At 44.0% G+C, this 26,800-nt stretch overlaps 1 protein-coding gene across 1 annotated transcript in view; it reads right to left on the bottom strand.

The window, feature by feature from the left end:
• Positions 1-3,513: 3,513 nt before the first annotated feature.
• The window catches only part of NSG2 (neuronal vesicle trafficking associated 2), a 33,934-nt gene continuing 10,647 nt past the window's right edge, over positions 3,514-26,800 (bottom strand). The window contains exons 3-5 of the mRNA XM_064671774.1: positions 23,310-23,429; positions 7,001-7,111; positions 3,514-5,450 (exon numbers count right to left, since the gene is read on the bottom strand). Coding sequence (XP_064527844.1) covers positions 5,259-5,450; positions 7,001-7,111; positions 23,310-23,429 — 423 coding nt within the window. The 3' untranslated portion in view covers positions 3,514-5,258. The remainder of the gene's footprint in view (positions 5,451-7,000; positions 7,112-23,309; positions 23,430-26,800) is intronic.

Raw genomic sequence — 26,800 nt, 5'->3', positions numbered from 1 at the left:
CACCACCACGTTCAGCAGTGGCTGGGAAGCTGCTGGCAAAGCTGGAATTCCTGCTGGGATTGCTCCTCTTCCTCCAGCAAATCCTCCCTTGGATTTGCACTGTGCAACCACTTAAAGCAACCTGCTGGCCTGGACCTGCAGGCTCCAGAGGAGAGCTGGGCTCACTGTGACCTCGCAGCCCCTCGTGGCATCAGTGTGGCTCTTTGTAGCCCCTGGGACTGCAAAGGGCTGATTCTCCTTGGCCATTTGCAGCTGGCAAACACTGGCCTTCCCCAAGCCCTGCTGATGGAGGAGGGCTGGGGAGCAGTGAGGAAAATGCCACCATCCATCCCTGACTGCCACGGGGCAAACCTCCACACCTTCATTCATCTAAAACAACACTGCCCATGTGGTGCAAATATTTCATCACTGGCTGCTCAGTTTGCAGCATTTTCCTTCCTGCTCACCCCAGTGGTGCTCACGCTCTGTGTTATCAGCAAGGGAAGCCACAGGGCAGGTTGTTTCTGCCCCCTCCCCAGAGCCCTCCGTGGAGGGAAGTGATGCACATCCCACATGCCCAGCAGATGGGTCCTGCTGCAGCAGTGGGATCAGGCTTGGGCAATCCCATCATGTCAGGGCACTGGCCGAGCCAGGATGAACTGTGTAACCTGCTGTTAAGAGGCTTTTCCATGTCCTCTCTCTTTTTCCCAATCATCATCTGGCTGCTGCAGGACAAAAGCCTCTTCAGCACTAATCCTGCCCAGCCTTTCCCGGTGAGGAGCGGGTCAGGCATAACACCACTGCACCTCCCATCCTTCCTGTGCTTACCGTGGATTATTTTCCAGGAGGGAGCAACCCAAGACCTTTCAAATCACTTGTCATCCACCCTCCTGAGTAAAGTAACATTCTCAAACAAAAGGATTTTACCTCTTTTGCCCCTCAAAGGGCACCAGTCCAGGTGAGCAGGGGAGCTGAGTGACAGAGACCCCCGACTTTGCTGGGCACTCAGTGTTCCCCGTGGGATCCCTGCAATGCCCCTGCCACTGCTGGCATTTTAAAAAAAGCAAAGGGCAAAGAGATGGAAGAAAAGAGCCTTTTCTTCCCCCATCCCTTCCTATAAGTCATTTTCCCTGGCCTATTTTACAGGAACTGAAAATCTATTAGAGGAACAGCTTAATCCGGTTTGACTGTAATAATTAGGGTGCTTTAAAAAACCCCTGACTAATCGTATAAAATGTGATTGTAGACAGTTCAGTGCATGACCCTTACACTTATCACTGGAAGTATTATTACAAACCAGAAACAGCTGGCAAGCACAGAGGGGGATAAAGGGAATAAAAAAAAAAATCACATGTAAAGGGACAGGGACTGTTACTTTTCTGATCTGGAACCAGAGGCTCTGGCAGCACCTTGAGCTGTTTTTAGATCCAAAGCCCCAAGTCACCTCCAAAACTCTGTTTTAGGAGTGAGCCCCACCAGCCCTGAGGTCCTATCACTGGCACCTCCTTTCCTCACCCTGTTCTTGCAGGCAGTCCAAGATGACTGGAGTTCCCCTCAGGGCCCTGCAGTCAGCAGAAGTTTGGAGCAACAATGGGGGGCTTTTCCAAAACAAGCCAGTCTGTATCAGTCAAGCAGGATGCAGTGTTTTAGGGTCACTGGGTTACAGCAGAAAAGCAACTCTTGCTTCCATGCCTTGGCTGGTGGCAATCTCGTTTTCTCTTCCTTCCAGTCTTTCAGGCTCCAACAGCCATAGTTTCTTCCTTCACTTCCTAAGCCGAGACTGGGGGCAGCTGAGTTCCCACCATGGCATCACCACACCTTTAGTAAAGTTGGGGTTTTTTTCCACATGTTCTGCCAGTCATTCCACAGGATTGCTGCCTGTTCAGGATGCCCTTTCCCCACAAGATGAGCTCTTTCATGTGCTGACACTTCTTGTTCCACCCTTCCTACCACTCCAGTAGGACAAACAAACAGTCCAGGCACCCACCCCTGCATGACTGTCAACTCTTCCAGTCCCAGTGGTCCACAAGCATATTTTGGTGGGGAATTCATCCTCTGAGCCCACTGTAGCATTCTAATATAATGGAGAAGATTGCCCAAAGGGACTCCTGCTTCACCAGGGTCAGTCACAGATGGAGAGGTTGGAGCTGATGGACTTGGCCATCACATAAATGTTGGCCGAAGCACAGGGAAGGCTCTTACTCATCAGTACCACTCAGAGCTGAGCCTGAGCCCTCACCCAGACACCAGCTCACAAAAACACTGTTCTCTAGAGCCCATCAAGAGCTTTAGACTCCACAGAGAGATGACAGCCAGGATGAGTCTGTGCTATCATCAACACGCTGCTTTAATCAGCATTGAAACATATGACCAACCTTGAAGGAGGCTTTTAAAGACTGAAATAATAAGATGATGTACTACAATTCCAATTTTCTCTCTCTCTCTCTGTAACTGTGATTAAAATACATGGTTGATCTTGGAAGCTCTTCTGCAGTTTGTACAGAAACTGTAATAAGAACATTCACAGTGATGAAATTTGCGGCTGGAGTTGAGTTGTTTGGTTTCTTTTGCTCTCCCATGACTCTTTCTTGGGTCTTTTTTTTTTTTTTCATTCTGCTCCATACAGATTTTGATCTTTTCCTTATTAAATAGAAATGGTTATCCCCACTGACTCACTTATCTAATAATAGGTAGAACCTTTTAATTCAAATTATTTGATTCCTGGGTTTTTTAGATTAAAGTAAACATACAGTTAGAGTATTACTGGGAAACTGGCAATAGAAGTCCATGGTCAAATTATCCTGTGACTCAATCCCGCAAAGCACTGGATCCTTTTTAATACATTTTACAAGTACTCAGCAGTGACCTCTAACACCAGAGTGATTCCTCTCCTATGGTAGCTCAATTTCACAACTCTGAATACACTTTTTTTTTTTTGGAAGGAAAGCCATCCAAAGGTTTTATAAAATGTTCTTTAGCCTTTGGGAATGAGTCAATTTAATGCCAGGGTATCATTTCATTTCGAAGAGTTGAAGGATTTGAGGAAATACAATCTGCTTTCTGAACTATGTGAGATGAATATAGTTGTGGTTTTGTTATAAACCAAGCTGCAGAGTTTGGATACAGAGCTCAACTTTTCCAAAGTTCAGCCATGGCTCTTTTTCTGCTGGACTTCCCTGCAGTGCTCCTTTTTTTAACAGCCCTTCCTACGGAGCAGCACCAGGAGCAGGTGGTAAAAGAGACACTGCTCCCAGGCAAAGTTCCTATCATCCATTGGTTTTAAAATGAGAAAGAAGGGAAGGGCCACTGTAAAGCAAAAAATCACCAGCAGCAGATCAGCTTCTATTTGCAATTGAAAAATGGGCAGGAACACAAGGAATGAAAATGCCTCAAGAATATGCCTCCTGAAAGCCAGAGTCACCTTTGTTCTGGTGCAAGGGTGCAGCCTCTGCTCAGCACCACACAGACCTCCCACCACCCACCACCTCCCAGCCCAGGGCACGAGGAGCCAAACAAACCTGCTGGAGCCACGGAGACGCTCAGTCACATCAAGCTTTATTTTAATCCCGTCAGAAAAGTTCAAGAATTACACCAAAAAATACTTCAGTCTCTGCTACCTACTGACAAAAAATACACCACAAAATTATAAACTGTTCAGTGGTTCTGCTGGAGTTTGGGTTGTTGGTGGAGGGGGTGGTTTGTACATTTTGAGTGAGAAATGAATTTACAGGTGGAAAGGGAAGGGAGGAGAGGAGATCAGACGATGGCATTTGGCACTACATTTTTAGCTACACTATACAGTTATTTATCATGATGCCTGTTAGGACTGAGGAGTTCTGCCCTCACACACTGCCTACTGTCTATGTATGTGACAATGAGGACAAAACTGCCCAATGCGGGGGGAAAAGGGGCCAGTTCCTAATTTCCATCCCAGTCTAGCCACGAATCTGAAAAAGCAGCCTTAGTCAAATGTGAGCCTATGCACTCTGCTCCTGCTGCTCGGCTCTCCCTGCCTGTGTTCCTGAGGAGCAGAGCTGCTCTGCAGCAAAGGCTTGCAGCTCTGAAAAAAAGAGAATCCTTGGGGTTTCTTAAAATCCCACCAGTCTCCACTAAATTTGTGGGAGATGATGCTTTACACTGCTCAGGACTGGATTAAGCTTGGGATCTGGTCTGTGTTTGCAAGCAGACAGACCCTTGTACTCTGAGAGCTACAGCCACCCCTCTCTAGTGACCTGGAATGACATTGAATGCTGAAGTATCTGAAGCTGAAGGAGGAAAGCAGGAGCATCCCATTTCATGGGTGAGAGAAAATTAGGGGCTGAAAGTTAGAGGCTTAATACTGTTCTATACTATCACCACTTTTGAGAGGTTCCTCAAATCATAATGGCATTTCTTTGTCTCTCAGTAACCCTCAGGAGAGAGGTCCCAAAGGACAAAGCCTCGTGGAATTGCCAAAGGTCATGCAGGAAATGTATGCCAGAAGCAGTAGGGCCCTGATCTCCTGACTCTGAGTCCTGTGCTCAAAAGTATGTCCATGATTTCACTGCAGCAGCCTCTGCCTGCTTCCATCCTGCTCCATGTCCAAACAGCAACTTGGATTTCAGCCTCAGAGCCCAGCCAGGATCACCAGCACTGTGGTGGCTCATTAGGAATGCTGAGATCTTTCTGGATTTACTTGGGCCACTGCACAGGGGTGTGGGCACATGTGTATTTGCACGTGTCTATGTTTGAGGGACGAGGGGACGCCTGTATTTCTCTATCAGCGAATGAACACTGACACTAAATTCAATTTGACAGCAAAATATCCCCCCTTTGGCAACTAAACAACATCATAATGTCTTTGTACCGGGTTCTTTCCACCCCTCCTTGAAAGGATTTCAGCTCTTCCTTCACTGCACATTGAGCCTCTGTCACAGCTTTCCAGCGATGACAAAACTTTGCATGATTCTCTTTGCTGCTTTTATCCTCTCTGGCTGTTTACCTAATTTGCTTTTTTTGTTTTTTAATTTATTTTTCTAACAAATAGTTAAGCAATGATTTAAAAATATTTTTACATCGTTAAGGTACAGTCAACATCAAACATGCCTTTGTACAAGAGCTCGACTCGGTTACAAATCAACGAGAACAATGCACGAAAAGAAATATCCATTAAGATGACTCCTGCACTTGGGTTTTCTTTATTCCTGCCGTGCTGGTGGCACAGCACGCTCAGCTAGAGCAGTACAGACACGGTGTTGTCCCCCCACCCTCCCTCTTTGCCCAACCACCGCTCGTTCCCTTTAATGACCTTCTGTCTTGGCAGCCTTGGCTTCGTGGTTTGCGGACCCCGAGGACATCCAGGGCGATACGGCCCGGGAGCTGGTCTGCTTGGCCATGCTGTAGTGGCTGATGACGGTGTAGAACCTGCCCCGGGAGTTGGAATCCTGTGCAGAGTAGTAGGCGTCCAGCGAGGCCGGGATGCACCGCTTGTGCTGGGAAGGGGGAGAAAGCAAAAGCAGAGTGACCCCGCCAGCCTCTCTCCAAAATCTCCTGGCTGGCTGTTTGCATGGAGGATGTTTGACTCAGACTTGCTGCAGTTGCCTTTAGGTGCCCCTGGGAATGCACCAAGTCGGGCAGCAGCCTTCAAAACCTGTTGCTATTGGCAACCCTGATGGCAGGCTGGTTTCAGCCCTGGATGGGAAATGGGGGCTGTGTAGGGAAGGTTTGGTGTGTTACTGACAAGCAGAGACTGAGGCCCCTTGCTGGGGGCCAGCCAGGGCTGGCTGAGCAGCTCTGCTCATGTGCTGGACCAAAAGCTCTGTACATTCAAGTCCAGAATTAATCCTCAGATAAGAGGAGAGGACAGGCTGAGGCTGAGCAAGCAGCTTATGAGCTGCTGTGTTGCAGGGTGTTCTCCTGACCCGTGGGACGAGCACCTCGGTCAGGGATGGAAGCAAGCACAGCCCAATGGGCCAGCTTTGCTCGGAAGTGCAGGTTTGAATCTGATTCTGAAATTCATGACTGTCCAAACTTCACTTTTATCATAGAACCATAGAATGGTTTGGGTTGGAAGGGACCTTAAAGATCATCCAGTTCCAAACCCGTGCCATGAGCAGGGACACCTCCCACTAGACCAGGTTGCTCCAAGCCCTGTCCAACCTGGCCTTGAACACTTCCAGGGATGGGGTCCTGCTCTCTGTCAGTGGGAAGCCATTCCCCTTATCCTGTCACTACATGCCCCTGTAAATAGTCTCTCTCCATCTTTCTTGTAGGCTCCCTTCAGATACTGGAAAGCTGCAATTAGGTTACCCCAAAGCCTTTTTTTTTCAGGCTGAACAATCCCAATTCTCCCTTTTTATATAACTTAAGTGAATAATTCACAATGACTAATACACCAACATCTTACTCTATTTTCCAGCCTACAGATCATCCCTAGTGTGGTCAAGATTCCTGTGAGTTTATGAGTTTATTCACAGTGAGGAGTCAGTGAATTATTTTGCAAACTTTTTTTTTTAATCTCAACAGACCAGGCAAATAGTTCTCTGTGAATATTCAATATAAAATCACTGGGCATTGGGGTTTTAGCAATTGTTACACGGTTTTGTTCTTGATAGAGGCTTGAAAGCACCTAAAAGTGAACTATATCTGGGCAAATCTGGATTTCTTTCACAAAGGACACATGTGTCAGCACTCCAGGAGTTTGCTTTGCATTAAAATGTATGCCAGTAAACCTCAGCTACTTGAAAGTGTGGGAAGCAAAGGCAGGATTCCAGCTGCAATAAATCCATTCACAAATATGAGGGATTGTTCCTGAACATCTGTCTGTAGTGTTCACCAAATGCTAATCCCAGCAATTACAGTGTAACAGTAGCTGATGGAGGCAGATGCACATCCACATTTCCCATAACACTTTTTCCATTTCAACACGTTCTTGCCAAATGTTCTGTTTGGCCTGGTCAAAAAAAGCAGACTGGACTGTAACCATGTAGTCAATTAGAGTCTGTCATTAGCTCAGGCAATTCATCCATCTGAAGTTTCTTACCTTATAAACAAATCCATCTGGGCAACTGTGGTCGTAAGTAAAGGCTTTGTACACCACAAGAAACACTATGCAGGCAAGGAATGCAAGAGCCAGGCTGATGAGAATAGTGACCTACAAAAGAGGGATAATGTTACTCTACATATGTTAAAATGGCATATGAGCAACCTCATAATTAAATGACTTATAGGAACAGACATTCTAACAGACTGCAGCCTTCACTGCACTGTGCACTACTTAACTAAGCATGGTAATTGAATGAATGCTGGATCCAACAGCCCTGAATTCTCACTTTATTCCCATTCCCTCATACACTTTCAGGATTGCACATTCCTGTTTAACCCCTTGTAAATGTATGGATTTTGCTGAAGCATTTGTTGTCCTCAATGGCTTTGTGTTCCCATGCTCTTAGCTGTTGCACCAGTGTCATCATCTGCTGGCCCAACAGGACCCCCCAGCAGCCAGAATTGTCATTTGGGGTCTGGTCTGTGTGGACAAACTGCCTTATAACCATGGAAGGTTCTGCTTTTCTGAGACAGAGGCAGGCAAGCAGAGAGGAGGAATGAGGCCTTTGTAGCACATATCCATTTGTGCCTTCTGGGTGATTAAACAAGGGCAAATTGTGCCTTGCAGAAGGAAGGGAGGGAGAAAGGGAATCCTCTATTTCTCAAAGCTTTAAAAGGACAATATCCCAACCACTAACAAAACCCAGCATGGAAATCTCACAGCATGTCCAAGAGCAGATGCTGGTGTTGGAGGCAGCAGACACAAAACCCACTTTGGGGCTCAAAAATTCCCCCTCTCCTCATTCCCAGCAGGTTACCTTGCTGCACCATTCTGTATCTTTGCTGTAGCTCCCTTCTCTCCAGCCCTTCCAGGTCCTTCCTAAATAGTTCATTCAACAGCAAGTTTTCTGTCCCTATTCCGTGTCTGGACTGAGGCCCTGACCCTTGATTTTTGCTGAGCTGTGTATTCCCTGAAGACTGAGCAAGGGTCTGTAAAGCACTCACGTTCTTCCCTTCCCCAAAGCTTTCTTGGTCCCATAATTCTGCAAATGCAGCATAAATGGCTCTGGACTTCCACTGCCTAAATTAGAGGTGGTTGCACTAGCAGCACGGATTTTGCAGGATGTTTTTCCTACCCCCAGGCTCAATCTGTTTGCTTCAGAATCCCACTTTCTCACCATGGCACCAGAAGCTGAGCCCAGCACTGCAAATTTTCCCCAGTCTCACCAAAATCCATCCACCAAGAGAACTCCAGTGGTAGGATGTGGCAGGGACTGTGTGCCTGACCCTGGTTAATGCCTGCAGGAATGCTGCCACCATTCCATGTGTGTGCTCATCCCCCAAATCATGCCCCCATTCCAGTATCAGCAGCGACCTGCACTAAAGGCATCAGTATCATTTACTGCCCTAGCAAGGAAAAGCCACACATTTTTCAGCTCCATCCAGTCATTCAGGTTTCATCCACCCTGTTGCTGTTACAGTTATGTTACAATCTTCTGTATTTTCTGGTATGGGTGTTCAAGGTAATTGAATAATATGTACAGACAGAAGTTGTTCCTTGCCTAATGTGTAGGAGAGATGATGGTAGAAAGTGGGGAAAACACAGTGATAATTCCTACAGGATAGTGGACAGGCTTGTCAGGAATAGTGGCTAATAAACAGCAAGCTGACTACATCTCAGAATTCACCAATAATGTTATTTTTATAACAATAATATTATGTATTATTATAATCAGTAAATATGAACTAATTGCTTAATACTGGTTCACATTGAAATTTGCTCTAATTCTGCCCCTCAATCATTACAGCAGCTGCAGTGCTGGGAGCAGTGGGATATGCAATCCTGCACGGACTCAAGGGGCCACTGTAATTGCTTGCAGGGCAGGAAAGAGTCTTCTCACCAACCCCATAGAAAGATGAACTGCCTGGTGAGATGTGTTCCTACACTGCACACAGCACACTGGGACTATTACTGAAAGGTCCAGGGCTACAATTCTTGTTTTAAGACAAAAAGGAAGAGAGAAGGTAAATCTGTATGCACGGTGTTAAATCTTACCCATCCTGTCCAGGTCAAAACTCAGGAAAGAGAGAGGTGTGGAGACTCTATCTAGCAGGACACATTCCTAAGTTCATTGTTAAATCAGAGTATTATAGTGTAAAAAGGTAAGAAGAAAGGGGCTAACAGGCTTTTCCAATGATGAACAGTTCATTGAAGCCTCAAACTGCCTTTTAGAATTACTGCTTGTATTAACCTCCTCCTTGGGGCCTAATCTGCTGCAAAATGGGTCAATTAAGCAAAAGGCAGCAGCAGAGGGAGAAGCACTTACTGCTGGATCTTGTAAGAGAACATGTGTAAGAGAGTCCTGGAGTGTTGGAGAGGGATCTGGTGGAAAAGGAGTACAGTTGTATGAATTGCACTACTCTGACCAAAAAAATTTGGGATCCACCTTCACTCTATCAATGCCCACAGGGTTGAACAGAAATATTTCAGACCAGTTTTATGAAAGTCTTGGGTTCCCAACCTGGGGAAGTCATGTCTCTTTTCATGGTGATAAAGAGGAAGAAGTCTCAGCTGGATTCAAGGAAGATGGAAATGTAATTTCACTAGTTCTCATCCCCAAAAGAAATAATATTACACCTGAAAAAATTGTGAAAAGTCATTTTGGAAAAGTATAGTTACAAGAAGAGACTTTGTGGATTAACAATGCCAGCACTCTCTACTTTTTTCCAACAGGAGAACTGGAAAAAAAGGCCCCTCCCTATAAAGAGTCACCACATCCCTGCTCTGGCAGACCAATGTGGAAGAGCACAGAGTACATGTCCATCAACTCTCTCCATTTAAGAGGGGAGTGTGTCAGGCCTGGTATTTCCTCTAATTACAATGCAGGTACCAACACAACGATGACAATGACACGAGTCTCCTCTGAGGTCAGTCTGGAGGCACTAAGCCAGAAGTACATCTTGTTCTACCAAAGTCAAAGCTCAGGGGCAGCCCTGGCTAGAAATTCAGAAAAAAAATAAATGCTCAGCTCTCCAGTTTGGCTACTCTGCCCCAAATACAATGTACAAGGAAAAAAGAAATGTTGCTTGAAACCCAGCCTCCAGCAGAAGACAGAACTGAGCTGTCTGGAGTGAGAATGAATGTCTGTTCTTTTGTTGAATCCCACGTACATGCACAGCCTATGGAAATGACCATTAGAACTGCAATTTGAGGGGTTCCTTTCTCCTTGTCTGCCCACTGAGTCCCTAAAAATAATCAATTCCCCTCTGTTCTGTTGCTCTGCTCTGGCAAAGTGCTGACATCCAATTCATTCTGTCCCAGGAGCAGGTCCTTCCGTGGAGCCCTCCCCTCCCTCCAGGGTGTAATTGAGCCCATCCTCACCCTCCTCCTGCCTTTCATACACTTGCAAAATTACAGCATGACAATATTACACACGATGATAAATGGTGTAAAATTGCTCTGGATGAAATGTCATGTAAGATGTTAAAACCCAGAGGAAAGGGAAGAAATATCCACCCTCAGATATTTTGCCATGCCAGAGCTAAGATCCACCTCTCCAGCTATTCCAGAGCATACAAAGCTTCATTAACATTCAAAAACCAAAGAATCACAGAGCTGCAATACCTAATAAACCTCCACTTTTTTTTTTATGATTAACACGAACCTTGGCAGTCTCTAAGCAATATAAACACTCACAGAGGGGAAATAAAATTTAGTGAGCAGATAAAACCTAGAAGTGCTGCAGGCATGAATCTGTCATGTGCCACTGCTCAAGTGGGTAAAGGAAGGGGGGGATTTGCCTGCCCTCTCCTCAAAATCTTACATGATTCCCAAAGGTTCCCTTAAGAGGGGTGTGTCTGCTGCAACAGAGAACATCATTATCACACCAAAAAACTCCCCATACTCCCCAAAATGTGGAAAGAGGCCCTTAACATCCATGAACGATGATGTCAACCTCCCATCAACAGCAGCACACTGGCCTTAGTTCCTCTCCCCTTCCCCACAGATGAAGAACACGTTGCATTATCACAACAGCATGGATGAATAAAAAGATCCATCCTCATCAGGCAACAGGACATCAGTTGCCACTAACTTTTGTGCCAGGGAGATATGTCTAATTGCAGCTAACCTGGCTTTCATGCTGCCCATGGAACCATCCTTCCTGCTCTCTTTGATTTCATCAACTGCCCAAGATTTTTTTTCATCAAAGATTCCCTTTTTCCCTCTCTCACTACAATGCAAAGCCATATTTAAAAGCCAACCAGGCAACAAAGCCACATCCAAACAGCAGGGCATTTATTTAATATCCTTTTACATTGCAAGGTTTTTACATTTTTATTCCTGATCATAGAATCATTGGGTTGGAAGGGCCCTCAAAGATCATCCAGTTCCAACCCCCTACCATGGGAAGGGATACCTCCCACTAGCCCAGGTTGCTCCAAGCCCCGTCCAACCTGGCCTTGAACACTTCCAGGGATGGGGCAGCCACAGCTTCTCTGGGCAACCCAAGCCAGTGTCTCACCACCCTCCCAGGGAGGAATTTTTTCCTAATATCCAATCTATCCCTACTCTCTTTCTTCTTTCTCTCTCAGTTTTGAAGCCACTGCTCCTTGTCCTGTCACTGCATGTCCCTGTAAAGTCTTTCTCTATTAAGGCTGGAAAGACCTCTGAGATCATCGACTCCAACCATTAACAAGCACCCCCATGTTCACCACTAAACCATATCCCAAAGTCCTGTTTGAGCACTTCCAGTGTTCATTGCTCTGGCTCTGCCTCTGGGTCACTAAAAATGGTTTCTAAATGAGGTGATCACCTAGTTTGGTACAACTGCAATCCTCATGCTCCCCTGCTAAAGCTCAAACCCGTCCCTGTTCATACTCAGGCAGCAGCCTTATCCTCTGCTGTGTAAAATTCCTTTGGAAAATCACTGTGCTTACCTTTCTTTGGGGGGAAAAGCACTCCATTCAGTACAGCTTTGGAGGAACTAGACAAGTACCACCTGCTACTTGTGGATCAGGCAAACCCCAGCTGCCCAGGGGTTTGAAACCACCCTCCATCTGCCAGGGGAGCAATTCTCAGGATCCAAACAGGGGATGTGATCTCCATCAGTCTGTCTGAAACAGCACAGACTACCTGTTCCATGCTCAGGTCAGTGTAGGTGCCACTTCTTACATATCAGGCATGATTTTTTTTCTAAGCCTGGTAAATAAATGTTTGACTCTGGACACCTTTCCCACCGCTCAGAACACGCAATCTGTACATTTATATACACCCAAAACAGGAGCAGAGCCAAGAAGATGCCACGACCAGGAAAAGCATTGCTGCCTACAGGAAAACCAGCCAGGTCAGCAGCACCCAGAGAAAAGCTAATGCTCTCAGGGAAACTGAAGAGGGACCCTGCATCAGGAACTGGAGTGACAGGACAGGGGGGAATGGCTTCACACTGACAGAGAGGAGGGTTAGATGGTACATTAGAAAAAGAAGTCTTCCCTGTGAGGGTGGTGAGGCCCTGGTACGGGTTGCCCAGAGAAGCTGTGGCTGCCCCATCCCTGGAAGTGTCCAAGGCCAGGTTGGATGGAGCTCTGAGCAACTCAGAGGTATTCACATGTAACAGAACTGGCTGTCTCCGAGCCAGTCTGCTCTCCCAGCCATGTCCCATTTGGCTCTACCCTTCCTACACACACCGCCCCACCATGACACCGCCAGTGAACCTCTCCAAGTTTGTTAATCTTAAAAAGAAATATCTATTTCCCGAGATAACCATGTACCCACCAGCAATTCCTCTGCTCTGTGCCTTATAAAGCTGTGAGTGCAGCTCGAGTGTGGAACGAGAACACCGTGTTTCTAAGCAATTTGTCAAATAATTAAATTATGCACACAATAACTAGCTGGCTCAATTATATTAGCCAGTCTCCATCATGTAATATAATTTCTAGTGGCTGTTTAGGCACTAATAGCCTCAGATCTTTTTAACTGTGTCTGGTGCCAGCTGCGGTCTGCATGACGTCTCTCTGTGCCAAGTCAAACCCCTTGAATGGAAAATTCATGGCTCGGTTTCCAAGCCCCCGTTCCTTATGGAAGTTCTAAATGTCATTTTCAATAAGGATGCTTTTGCCAATGAATATTAGTGAATTTCCACTTGGGTAAATAAAAAGCTCTGTTTGGTTTCCTTTCTCTTTTCTGTCATTTAATGCCATAAAAAAATTCCTTCATCAAATAGGCTGGTATAGTGAGATGGAATAATTTTGGTTTTAGCAACACCAAATAAATACACGACCTTTTTGGCAGACCACACAGGTGTTTAAAGGTCTTTTTCTTTCTTTTTCAACTGTCCTAGGCCTTCCCTCTGGAACTAAATGATCTTCGAGGTGCCTTCCAACCCAGGCCATTCTATGTCTGACTCTGCTACCTTCAAAAGAAAAGAAGCAAACACCCCAAATTAAAGTGGGGGGACCCAAGAACACTGCTTATAAAGGTGCTTTTCTTCCCAAACCCACGGCCCTAAGAACACCTGATACACCACTTCAGGAGATGAGCAGTGCTGGGAGACGCTTCCTCCCAGATCACTAATTTGCAATGGTTTTGCAATTAGTGGGACTGCAGCAGACAGAAACATCATCTCCAACCCCTCCAGAGGGACATGCTGCCATTTCCCACTGCAACGTGCAAAGCCTTGGCTGTGACATTTCCTCCAGTCACTCCACGGGGGACATGACCATGGATAGCTCGGCTCACCAAGGGCCTTTTTTAAATGCATTAACAGGAATACAAGATAAATCAAGTCATCAGTGAAGTGTCTCCCTTTGCCTGCAAGACTCAACCTCCTGAAGAGTCTCCTGCATACAATATCCTCCCTTCTTCCTCTTTCCTCATGTTGGAATTGGTGTGGGGAAAGCATTAGGAGCCCTGAATAAGAATGGGTTCAGGGATTAGCACGGAGAACACACCTGAGCTTGTGTTCCTTGCTCTGCCACTGACTTTTTTGACACCTGACACACCCCCAAGTCCAGCTCCACAGACACTCCAGAAAGAGCCACCCAAAGCTGCAAGCATGTAAGTTCTCCAAATCTTGGCTTTTTCTAGGACAAAACCACCCAAACACCAACACCATCCCACGGCCAAGGATCAGGCTGGCTCTAGGGAAAAGCTGAGGTGAGTTTGCTTTGTGAAATTATCTTCTTCCACAGGCAGGGCAATTTTCAGAACAATTTCAAACTTGAGTATTGATGTAACAGCCTTATCCTCCAGCCCTGTTTTCTGTGTATTTGCCTCTCCCATCATTTTCTTATAGTTTGATTTTCCATTTTCCTCATGAGCCATCAACAACAGAAGACTGGATTTAAAAATTCCCAGAATAATTTAAGCTCTTTATATGCCAGAGCACAAGATATCTTTCCCCTACCAATCCCCAGTCCCTTGGACATCAATAAAATAAAATCAAGGGTCAGGCTTGCGCAAATTAAAACCTCTGTTCAGTGCAGTCTTGTGGTTAAAAAAAAAAATCACTTGGAAGTTTGTTCCTTCAAGAGGACCAACAAATTCACCTGTATTTCAGCATCTGTGTCTACCATCATGGGTAGAAAACAGATCTAATAATATGCCTGCATTCATGGTCCAGTACATCCATCTCTCTTAAAAAACTTATTATGTGGGTGCTTCATACGAGGACAAAGTGAGGACTTGGCGAGCAACGTCCCTGGGTAACTTGAGAATTAAAAGCCTTTCTATTTTGAATTAGAAATATGAAGCTTTATTGCTGCAAATGACTTACAAGATCTACTCTTTTAAAAGCGAACAACAAAAATGAACAATCGAGCTGATTATGATGCCTTCAAAGGCACGAGGCCAGTTCCATTAGCTGTGGATCTGACCCAACAGGCTTAATACATCTGCAAGTACCAACAAGAGGCAGCTCAGGTTTGTTTAACATTCAATCACAGCTGGTGCTGCTTTAGAAATAGAGAGTGAAACATTACATGGAAAAATATGTATGAGTAAAGCATTTCACTTCCCTGACTATTTATTTTTTTAGCATTCAGTGGTTTGGCTGCAAATGCACTTCAAAATACACTTCACAACACTCAATAAACTTTGCCTTGGTTTCATCAGCTGAAAACTCTTTCCTCCTCCTCTATCCTGTTCAGTCCCTTTAGCCAGAGCAGCATTAAAGCATCTTTCTTTTCACCTCAAATGCTGACAAGTAAATTACCCAACAAGCAGGGTTTCCAGCAGGTCTACCCCACAAACCCATAGGCATTTGAATATACTCTGTGACTTCCATTTTTAGACATTTTCTGCATAACAATTAACTTTCTTCTTCTCTCCAAAAATCAATTAAATTAAAAAAACAAAACAAAAAAAACCAAACCCACAAACAAATCTCTTCAGCTGATTACTCTGGTAGTGCTTGCAGATGGCAGAAATAAAATATATTTTGGAGGGTTTTCCTGACTTTGCAAAAAAGTATGTCTGTGTGTGTTTCTGTAAAATCTAATATAAAACAAGAATGCACTGTAAGGAATGATCCATTTCATATAAAAGTCACGTTTTGGGTTTTTTCTTTGCTCTGTTAGGTGGTCCCTAAGTCAGTTGTATAGAGCATTGTAGTTATATCAAAATATACTTTTCTTGCATATGTTTTAGACATGGACATAACATTCTTGGGACCTTGTCTGTACCACAAAGCCAGGTATTAGCTGGGAACTCTTAAAAAATCCACAGGGGGAACCTTGAAGGGTTTATAGTGTCATACCTGGGGATGTGATCAGAAATATCTGTTCTCTGGCAGCTGAGCCACAAATCCACATTCGGTTCACCCTCACAGCTCCAAAGTGCCACTGATGATCACAAATGGCTCCATCAATCTGCCTCCATGCAGCCTGTGAGGCCAACTGGGACAGATATGACCTGTTCTCTTCTCTTCCCATTACAGCCAGAGGAGAAGAATGATTTCTGAGCTCAGGCAGAAAGATGATGAGCAACATTTCTCACTTGCATACGCACCACAAGTGAGAGTCTGAATCCACACAGGTGTGACACTGCATTAGACAGAAGCAGACAGAAGGCCAGGCAGGGATGAGCAGTGTTTTTTCAGAAAGGAGAAACTGTGACCCTCTGCACTGCACTGAGGAATATTCAACCTCCAAAGATAAGGCAAAGCTTGGGCTCCAGAAACAAGTGACTCCACTACTTGAGAAGACTTTGGTGCAGTGAGAGCTGACTGACACCCCCGCAAGAACATGCCCACTGTTTCCGAGCCCGTGGGAGAGTCCTGATGACAGCTGAGAACTCCCAAAGGGAGGGAATAAGCCTCCAAATCACTCCCTGGGGACTCAAATTAACCCTTTCATATTGACACCTCTCCAAGCCCCTCTCTGAATGCAAGTTTCAACAGGAAAGCACTGCACCAGCCCCAGTGCTACTGCCACTGCTCCCCTGTGCCTGCCACCTTTCTGGCTTTCCTCTGCTTTGTCCCTTTTTCTCCCAACTTGGCTCATCCAAGTGCTGTGCAACCTGGAAACAACATCTCAGTCACAGCAGCAATTATCATGGAAGTGAGAAAAATCTCTGTGCATGAGCCCATGTTCCCTCCCTGGAGCACCACTCACATTAGTGAGTGTAATGGGATCCTTCAGCAGCCACTCTGCATCTCCCAGATAACCGATGTGATGTGGCAGTCGCCATGGTAACACTGTTATTGTTAGTATTAAAAAGCAGTACAGAAAATTGTCCTGCTCATACTCAGAGGAGTCCTTTCTCCATGAGTTACTCCTGCCCTGTGGTAACTCAACAATTATAGGAGACTTTAAATTTATCTGGCTATTGAATGGGCACAGTGAAAAGCCCCATACCTTTTTTCCTGGGATTCGTTTCTTTGCAGGTTAGAGGAAGAACTATCCAAATACAGCAACAGTCTACAGGTGAAAACACAACACCCCATGGAGAAGTTTGCAGGAACCAGGGCATGGAAGGTGAGTTTTGGAAACAGGAGCAGGAAGAGAGGAATGCCACATTTGGGGCTCTGTGTGTGTGTGCAGCAGAGCAAGGGACAGTTGCCACCTACACAGCTGCAGTGATGTGCCTGTTGAAAACAAGGGCACGGTGGGAAGGCAGAGAAATGTATGGATTTGGGGGAAAGGAGGTGTTTCCCACGGCCGTGCTCAGGTGCAGGCATTTGGCAGGCCAGAGGTCACACAGCAATTCTTCACCACACTGCACAAGACACTGCACAAGACTCCTTGTGCTTATGTCCCAGATCTTACCTATGGGAAGAACATGATCCAGACCCGCTCCCCACCTTCCTCCACACATGCCCAGGACCTTCCTTTCCTCTAAATTGTCATATGAGAGTCCTCCCAAAAGATCTAACTGAATTACCTGTGGGTTTGCTGGGTCACCTTCCAGTGGGGGAAGCAAAGGAAGCATCTCCCACTTAGCAAAGCTGCTACCAACAGGAAATCAAGGCCTGGCCCTGACCCAGAAAAATCCTTCTCAGTTAGGAGCCAAGTGTTTCAGATATTGGCTTGGTTTCGATAATGAACAATTATTGCATCAATGTCTGGTTTGCAGGGTGTGGCTGGACACAAACCAATTTTCTTCTAAATCCTTCACATTAGGTCAGAGGAGAATAATTGTTTCAGTATGAGCATTTCAATAACAGCAACATTTGAATGGGTTCTGCTATATTTTAAGAACCTGATGAAAAGTGTGGGGAATAATTACATCCACTGTTTCCTGGATCTGCATGTGTCAGAGCAGTTTCAGAGTGGAGGGAGGAGAGGGCTGATCTAATGATAAGAGATAGATTGTCATTGCACACTCAACAGGAACAGATTACACAGCTGGTGACTCTGAAAATGCATCTTGCCAACTTGTAGCAAGAAGAATGAAGTTCACAGCCTTCTTCACTGAAGTAATGATCAATACTTGCAGATGATTTTTCCAGGTAGATAAACTGCTTGTAAGAAAACATCTTAAATATCTCCACTTCTCCCCCATACACCCACACTCAACTTGTTCTGTTAAAGACAAGTACAGAGTTTAATTATTCCAACTCTGAGAATTTCAACTTCCTTAAGAAAAATGATCCATGAAAAGGAAAGAACTGTTGAAGACTTGTGAAGTCAGGTAACTACAGTAGGTAACTATCACCCAGCTAACAGCCAGTAAATCATTGTCTCCCTGAAAATAATGAATAGCTCTGTGGCATTTAGTGATAAAGGACTCAGACTGGTTGTATGTGCACTTACTTGTGTAATAAAGAGACCAATTTATGTAAAACCAGTAATGGACCAGCAGTTACATGTATCAACCCAATAGTTCACAAGTCTACACTTAAAGACCACTCCAGTACCATTTCTGCTGCTATTTGAATAAATAAATGCTTCTGGTTGATTTCTGTGTTATCTGGACTGGTTGGAAGAGAAAAGGAGTCCCTGGAAATCCTGTTCTCCAGAAGTAACACGACTCCATTTGATGGATAAGCTGCTTGAAAAGCAAAAGAGCATTTGATCTCTTTTCAGTACTGAGAGAAAGAAATAAGGGCAGAAACTCACAGGAATGATGATACTCACGTATGAGAGACTGTTCTTATGAGCTGTAAAATAGGATATCACTGGCGAAAAGAAGCAGTAAGCCCTACCTCAGATGCAAAGGGTTAGACCTGTCATCCCACAAAGGAATCATAGAGAGAGTCATCACATTTGCAGACCTTCTCTAAAGCACCTTGGTGTTGTCACTGGATGGCAAAGAATAGGAGGAACGTGAGCTGCCTTCAAAGCAAGCAGAATGAAAGGCAAACACCAGGCACCATTCCCCTTCAGATTGGGAAGCCTCGGAATATAGCGTGACTGCAAAGATCTTTGCAGTTCAAAAACTTCTGAGAGGAACACACTCTAAAGGTATAAACACTCTGGAGAAGGCAAGGTCTATAAATCACTGCCAGTCAGCTTAGAAAAATGTTGTCTTTGCTTCTCTGTGGAGAAGTAAAACGATAAAAGAAATTTCTTTTATATACGGATGGCTCAACCATAATGCTATTTTAACATCAGTTTCTTGTAACCCATCTACACACAACGACTTAAACACTTGTTATAAAGTATGCATAGGGTGACTCATCCAGCTGAAGAATCAGCCTAATTGGTCAAAATTTCAGGACACTGTGTGCTGAGCTATAGAGAATCATAATCTCATCTATTAGGGGATGTGACAAGATGCAGGAGCTATCTCAAATTCCTGGAAGAGCTAGTGTGGAATAAGAACCGTTGCCTAGGGACAGTCTCTTCTTTATGATAATTAAAGAGCTCAGATCTGTGCTATTCTGGATGGTTGAAAAATATGCATGCATAAGCTTAAATTCTGGCTTTGGCTTGTTCATGTGAGAAAGTTGTCTAATAATTCATTAGTCTCTTCAATAAAAGATACCCAAAAGGAAGAATAAAGGGCATCTGTGGATTTTGCTGCCAGGTTCACATGGTCCCAAAATTTCCCCCAGATATCCTGCTCTTCTATATCACAGAATCACAGAATATCCTGAGTTGGAAGGGACCCACAAGGATCATCAGAGCCCTGCACAGGACATCCCCACAATCCCACCACATGCCTGAGAGCATTGTCCAAACACTCCCTGAGCTCTGTCAGCCTTGGGGCTGTGACCACTGTCCTGGGGAACCGACCACCCTCTGGGGGAAGGACCTTTTCCTGATACCCAACCTAAGCCTCCCCTGACACAGCTCCAGCCATTCCCTGGATCCTGCCTCTGGTCACCAACTACATGACTCAAAAAAACCCCCAAGAACTTGGGGAGAGTCTCCTTCTTCCCTGAGAATATTCCCATACCAGTTGACAAAAAGTAGAGAGAAGAGAAAGGCAATTCATAGACTGAATCAAAAACGTTAAAAACCTCTCCAGAGAGGCTACTAGTGGGTGGGGAGCACAGGCATAAGCAGTCCAGCAGCATTTTTACACACACACTCATCAATGATATTCAATCTGCCACATTTCTGTTTGAATTGATAATAATTCTACCATTTGGCTGAAAAATAAAATACGAGACATCTCACTTTCTATTCTCCAGTAGCAGATAGGAGAGGACCTCTTGGATATGTCTTTGCATCCCTTTACTCTCCTGTCTCTTCCCAGCATACAACTACTATGTTCTGAGATGTTGCTTCTCACACACAGATCATTAGAGCTGTAGAAGCAAAACAGCTCCCCAGGAAAACCCTTAATTAATCACTGCTGTGGACTCACACCAGTTGTACATCATTTCCCATACAGCTCTCACACATTTGGAATGCACCAAACCAGTGGACCATCTATACTTCATCTACACTTGGATGGACTGTTGGCCTTTCCCTCCAGCATTTTCTATCTGACAAGAGGCTGGAGTCAGGTGGGGGTCAGGCTCTGGTCTTCGCTACCAGTGAGAGGACAGCAGGAAAGAGCCTCAAGCTGGGCCAGGGGAGGTTCATGTTGGACATCAGGAAGAATTTCTTCATGGAAATAGTTGTCAGGCATTGGAAGGGGCTGCCCAAGGAGGTGGTGGAGTCCCCATCCCTGGAGGTGTTCAAGGAATGACTGGATGTGGAACTCAGTGCTCTGGTCTGGTTGACAAGGTGGGGATGGGTCACAGGTTGGACTCAATGATCTTGGAAGTCTTTTCCAACCTCAGTGATTCTGTGAAATTCTCTGAAATCATCTTTCTTGCAAAATTGAATGGGGTGGTTTCCCTGCTTCTGCCAGTGTACAGATACCAACAGCCCAGCTCATAATTTTCCTCAGTGTGTAAGCAAGACGTTGTGGATGGTATTTCCAACACACCACACACTTAGAAGCCTATACAAAGCAACCAGCCAAAAAAAGAAAGTTTGATGATCACAGTTATATCATCTTTTTCAAAGCTTTTAAAAGTATAGCCAAACTGAGATCATAAAAGTTAAGTATTTACTATAATTCCCTCTTACAGAAAACAAATGTAAAATGATTTCATCAGTACCAGCTAATAGGCCAGCTTATAACCAGAGGGCAGGATTTTTTAATAACTTCACTAACAATATGCACTGGCACAAAAATGTGGTGCAGTAAGAAAAAAAAAGTACAAAAGGTAATAAATATTACCTATTAGTTCACTTTTGTCAGGAAGTAATACTACAAACTTAATGGGATACATGGAAGCCTTATGAAAAGCAGGCTGAGAGAGGCTTATGGTCTTATCCAGTATTAGATGGGAGGCTGACTGATTAATAAGTTGACATTGAAGAGCAGAGAATGAAAATCATATGGACTTCAGGGAAAGGAAATAGTTTAAAAATGAAACTGTGATGCTGCCAGGCTGCAGAGGAAGAGGCCCAGCTCCCACTGGCAGCTCCCAGTGTGCAGGGAGGGGAAGGCAGCTCCCACCTCTGCCAGGGCTGTGCTCCCAGCTGGAGCCTCCGGGAGAGAGTGGTGGGAGAACTGCACCCAAAACAGGAAGGAGAGAGGAAAATATACATGAAAGCAGAGATCTGAATACAACAGCAAGTTGGGCATTTCAAGAATAGGAAAAATAAGATACTCTATAGAAGAAGAAATGAGATTTATCCATAGCAGTGGATGAGCTGTATATTAACTCAGTGTGTAAGGATGAGATGTTCTTGATTGCTTTTTTAAAATTACAGGGCTGCAGGATGGAGTTTTAAACACCCAGTGAGGCACCACTACTTACAACATCAACAACGCTGTTTATTGGAGCTCCCAAACCAACAGACCATTTCCAGGAGACTCTACATTTACTGTTGTTTCTCAGGCACATTGTGTCTGGTTTTGATTTGTATGTTGCTCACACTGGAAAATGTCTGCTGTGGTTTCCAAGACTGGGATTTAACTGTGGTTAATTCACTGTTCCCTTTACTAGTGACACCAATGGGGAGTTACCACTGGTGGTAAATTGATAGTACACACACAATAAGATCAGTGAAGAATTCAGTCAAAATCAAAAGCATGTAAGGCCCTGGTAAGTAAATTTAAATCAAAACGTGATATCCACAAAAAACAAACAAACAAACAAACAAACCAAGAGCCTATAAATTTTAATTCACACACTTTTTAAGAATAAATTATGGCTTTAAGTATGCTGGATAAAAGCAAGAGTCATCCTTGTAAAATATATTAAAGTGAATTTCTGGAAAAAACAGAAATGGTACAGTTCTGTAGTGTTTCAGGAGAGAGCAGCTAAACATTTCTCCTTGCAATAAGCTGAACAAACCTTATCTTGAAGCTTATCAAGGGTGAATGGGAACAATTTTTCCTGTATCACATTGCAATTTTAAAAGCGATGGTTTTCTTCTAAATTACTAGAAAATAATTATAATAAACTTCTTTATTTCTTGCAACTAAGAACAATTTGGGCAAATGAAAGACTATACAGTTCCTTGAGTCAATTCCTGTTAATTGTTGAGAATGACACCCTTTCACAAAAATTTCTAAGCCCAATCTGAGCTTTCCAAGGAGCAGGACTATAACCAGGCATCTCCTACTTTCTGTGTTTTCTACTCAAATCACTGGTGTTTCCTCTGACTTTGAAAATGTAAAATTAGGTCTCACATTTTTATCACTGCCATGCTCTTGGGTTTAGGAAAAGCACCAGGTCTTCCAATGAAAAGGGAGATAATACTGGAAGCTACACACTTGGAGTCTAATTTTAGGAGGAACTGAGCCATTCTAATATGCTGCAGTCAACAGGAACTCAGGGCACTCAATAATTCATGAGTTTCTTTCCACGTTTGAGTAGAGCCTGTTGAAAACCTCTCAAGGAAACATTTTCCATCAGAAAATTCCAATTCCTGTGAATCAAAATTGCTTACAGGGCAGGTTATGCTTGGATACTTCTCTAATATCTCTTCTTCTATGCAGTCTCAAGTGGCTTTAAATCTCTAATAATAACTTTTTAAATGTGAAGAGGGTGGTAATTAAAAGGTGAAACAAACTGTTTCAATCAACATTCACTGTGATTTTTTAAAATTCTTTCTAAACACAAAAACTTGAGGAGAAAGAAGATTCAAACTTGTTTTACTTTCAGTTTGGGCTTGTAAATATTTTTATAATTTTTCCTGGGCAAGAAAAGGATTTCCTACTTTAGATGTAGTTAAGAAGGTATTTTTATGCCCATCCTAAAAAAAAAAGCTTTATACTCATGCAGATAAACCTCTCTTTGACCCTGGTGATGAGTGAATTGTTAAATTTGTTATGTCTTTACTGTCACTTTGATTCAGTTGTTTTACAATGAATGGCATTTGCATTAGAAGGCAGCAGAATAACCATTTCTTACCTTTAGTCTTTCTGTTACACCATCAGTGAAGCTGACTGTGAATTCAGCAATTTTGGGCACTCTGAGTTTTCCTTTGTTCTTCTGGTCAGGCTGATACTCTGTTCTTGTTTTCACAATTACCTGGAAAATATCAACACTTTTAAGGTTTCTGCCCACAGAACAAAACATTTTGGATTTGTTATCTAAGCTTTCCTATATAAACCATCCCCTGGACTTACACAAGCACCATAAATTAACACAAGCTCATCACAGCCTCAGGAATAAGAGAGACAGATAAACAGTCAGGCAGATACACAGAACTAGGACAGTGAGCTTATCACACTGAGTCTTAAAATAGCTGACAGCAAAATGTTTCACACCCACTTTTGTTTAGGACTAGGCATTTAATTTTTATATCGTGTTCAACAGGCACAGTAACAGCCCATCCTAAAGAAGAGCTTCACTAATTAAAAGCTCCAACCTATCAAGCTCCACTGGAGCCAATTTAAATTTAGGCCATTTGATGTCTCATTCATTCAGGCTCCAGATTATCAATATCAATCTGATATTATCACCTTGGGTTTTCCCCTGAAGATCTGTGTCAGTTGCTGATTAATCCAGGTTCTATTAATCTTACAAAAATGAGGTGGTTTATGCCAATGGAGAAACTGTAAATGGCTTTTAAAAGGGTTTGGTCAAATTACCTCTGTTGCATTGTCAATCTACACTGAATTTAACTGTGATCTAGAATGACCCTAAATATTTTTGGTGAAATGCACCCACTGCAAACACAGTGAAGGTAACAGCTAATTCCAACTGCTCCCAGAGGGGATGAGTGTCAGGGCTGTACTCAGAAACAGCCCTTCAGAGGAGTGAGTGTATCCAACCCATTATGGAGGAGAATCTTGAAAGACCACCCATCCATGAGCCCATGCAGCTAAAGAGTGTCTGGAGAGCATTCCAGCAGATCCACATGGTCTCACTCCAGCTGGGAAATGCAAAAGGAGACAAAACAGGCTCATCTTCAGCACTGCCAAGACCTGGAGCTCATCCCTGGAGAAGACACTACTGCTGAGCTTCTGCCCAGGATTCCCAACCCAGGGACAAGGTCCACAAAGCAGCTGATGGTTTGGTGTGGTTTGCAAGGTTCGGGGAGGTTAAAAAAGGATGGAAAGAACATTGCAGCTGTCAATCCCAGGGCCAACACTTCTACTTTTTGGTCCCCCCATTCTGAGCTGCAGGATGTGCAGCCTGGTGAAAATTAAATACTCCAGGAGTGGTGGCTGGTCCAGACTAGAGTGACAAGAGTGATCCTAAAGCCCTTACTTAGAAACAAAAACGCTGTGAAGGATTGAAAAAGATTAAGTGATGCACAAGGTTGAGTTCCCAGCTAATCAAGGATTTATTTCCAAATGAAGACAGCAAAGTCTGGTTTGGACCAAAGAGAACCCCAGGTATTTAATCCTCCTGCACTTAATGCATGTGAAAATCAGAGTGACAGAAAACCAGTGAGGAGTCATAAGCCAATTTTCTGGATTCAAATGCAAATCATTAAAGACTGATGAATATTTACATCCTTCAGTGAATCTCTCTCAACAGTATTTATTACAGTAGCATTTGCAATATTAAGACTTGGGAAGAAGAGGGGACAAAAAGCCACTCAAATACATTTATATCAGCATTTTGTAGCTCAGGGTTTCAGATGGCACAACACAGATGATGGGAAATGACAAATGGGGACAAGCTTGATTTGACAGGTTTGGGATAAATCCTAGCACTACACTCTGAACCTACTGAATCAAACCCCATTTTGCCCACTATGTCCAGCACACTGCGGCCAAAATAAGGCAAAGCTCACTCTCCAACCAAGACCATCTGGCCCAGGTCAGCTCCGAGTTTCAAACAAGCAATAACCTCATTTTCTCCCTCAAAAGGAGGCCAGTGCAGTCAGGACTCATGCAGCTGGCCAGCCTTCCAGTCTTCTTGCAGGCCTTTTGTAAACCCAGAATAGAAAATTACAGAGTCTCAGCCAACAACACCTGCCAACCAGTGTTTAGAAATTGCAGTCATTCTGTTTTCAAACAATATCCAACTCCCCCAAATTCATGCTTCCTGCTTGGTATAAATCTTAGCTGCAGACATAATTTTTAAATTTACATGAGGGCTTTTTCACAAACTCTAACACTGGGTCTTAAGGAAGGACCATGAAGCCAGAATAAAAGAAAGAAAATCAGATTAAAACCTTACTTGTTTCTACATACAATTTAATTTTCTTCCATTCTCTGCCATCAACACCAGTTTTCTTATGGGTATTTTTTCCACTGTTGTTACATTCAACCAATACCCTATAAACAGGAAAGCCTGAATTATGCTGTCTGCAGGGATACAGCATGAGACTGAAAATAAACCCACACAGCCCTTCACAAGGCATCCAATTCAGGTGCAGTAGCAATTCTATCATGTCTGTGAATAAATAACCAAGCTCAGTCCCCAGCCAGATCAGAAGCTGCTTGAAGCACAATTTGCTGACTGTGCCAGCAGTGAAACGTGTGTGCACAGAGCCAGAGTCATCCTGCTGGTCAGTGTTTTTCAGAGAAGTTTGCAGAGGTATCAAAAACCTTTAGCAGAAGAGGTAAGAAGTACCTTTGCTAAATACCTTCTGGCATTGCAAAAGCTAAAAGTCTGCTCTCCAAAAGTATCTTTGTCAGACACCCGGCGGAACTACTCAGCAGAAAGAAAGACAGGGCAGTCGGTGAGGTCTCCTCTTTAAAGGAGAGCACAGAAATCAAATGACAAAGGTCAAAGAGAAAACTGAAAACCTGCAGTGGGGGGGAAGCATTCAATACTGTGCCAGTAATGACAAAAATGCAATTTTGCTGAGGGCATGGGGTGTACATTTCGAAGAACAGAGCTACCTCTTGCTCAGTCCCCTGTAGCCTAAATAAATCACCCTGAGCAAACTCTTGCAAAGTTAAAAGTGCAAATTTAGAAAAGGAATAATAATCTTATAAAGAAACTTTTCTGTATTTTAAACATTACTGGATTTTTTTTACTATTTTTGTTGGTTGATCTGTTTTCATTTTCCAGTTTTCTGTTTGAGCTGGGTGGGAAGGTTCTGCTTTGCCCACCCTCACCGTTCCCTGCCATCACTCCTTTTTCACCTTTTCTTTCCATTTTGTCAGTGAGAAAAAAATTCCTAGCAGTAAAGTTCCAGAAATGCTACCCAAATTGCTGTTGAATGTGGAGTAATAAAACCCCCCTGACTCCACAGTCGGCGCAATGATCAGCGTTCATTCATCACCGGCTGCCCCGGAGCAGTTCCAGCCCAGCCCAGGATCCCACTGTTTCCATGCAAACAAGGTACATTCATCTCACACCAGGACAGGCTTCCTGGGAGAGCTACTGGCGTTTATTACAAGCCACAGCAAACACAGTGACCCCCATTCCCTCTCCTTGTGGGTTCTGCAGCATTGCTGACTTGGGCAGAGTCACTCTGGATTGAAACCAGTGGA

Source organism: Pseudopipra pipra, chromosome 15, assembly GCF_036250125.1.
Source record: "Pseudopipra pipra isolate bDixPip1 chromosome 15, bDixPip1.hap1, whole genome shotgun sequence".
Taxonomy (NCBI): domain Eukaryota; kingdom Metazoa; phylum Chordata; class Aves; order Passeriformes; family Pipridae; genus Pseudopipra; species Pseudopipra pipra.
The sequence above is the reverse complement of the archived record's forward strand: the minus strand, read 5'-3'. Positions and strand labels throughout refer to the sequence as shown.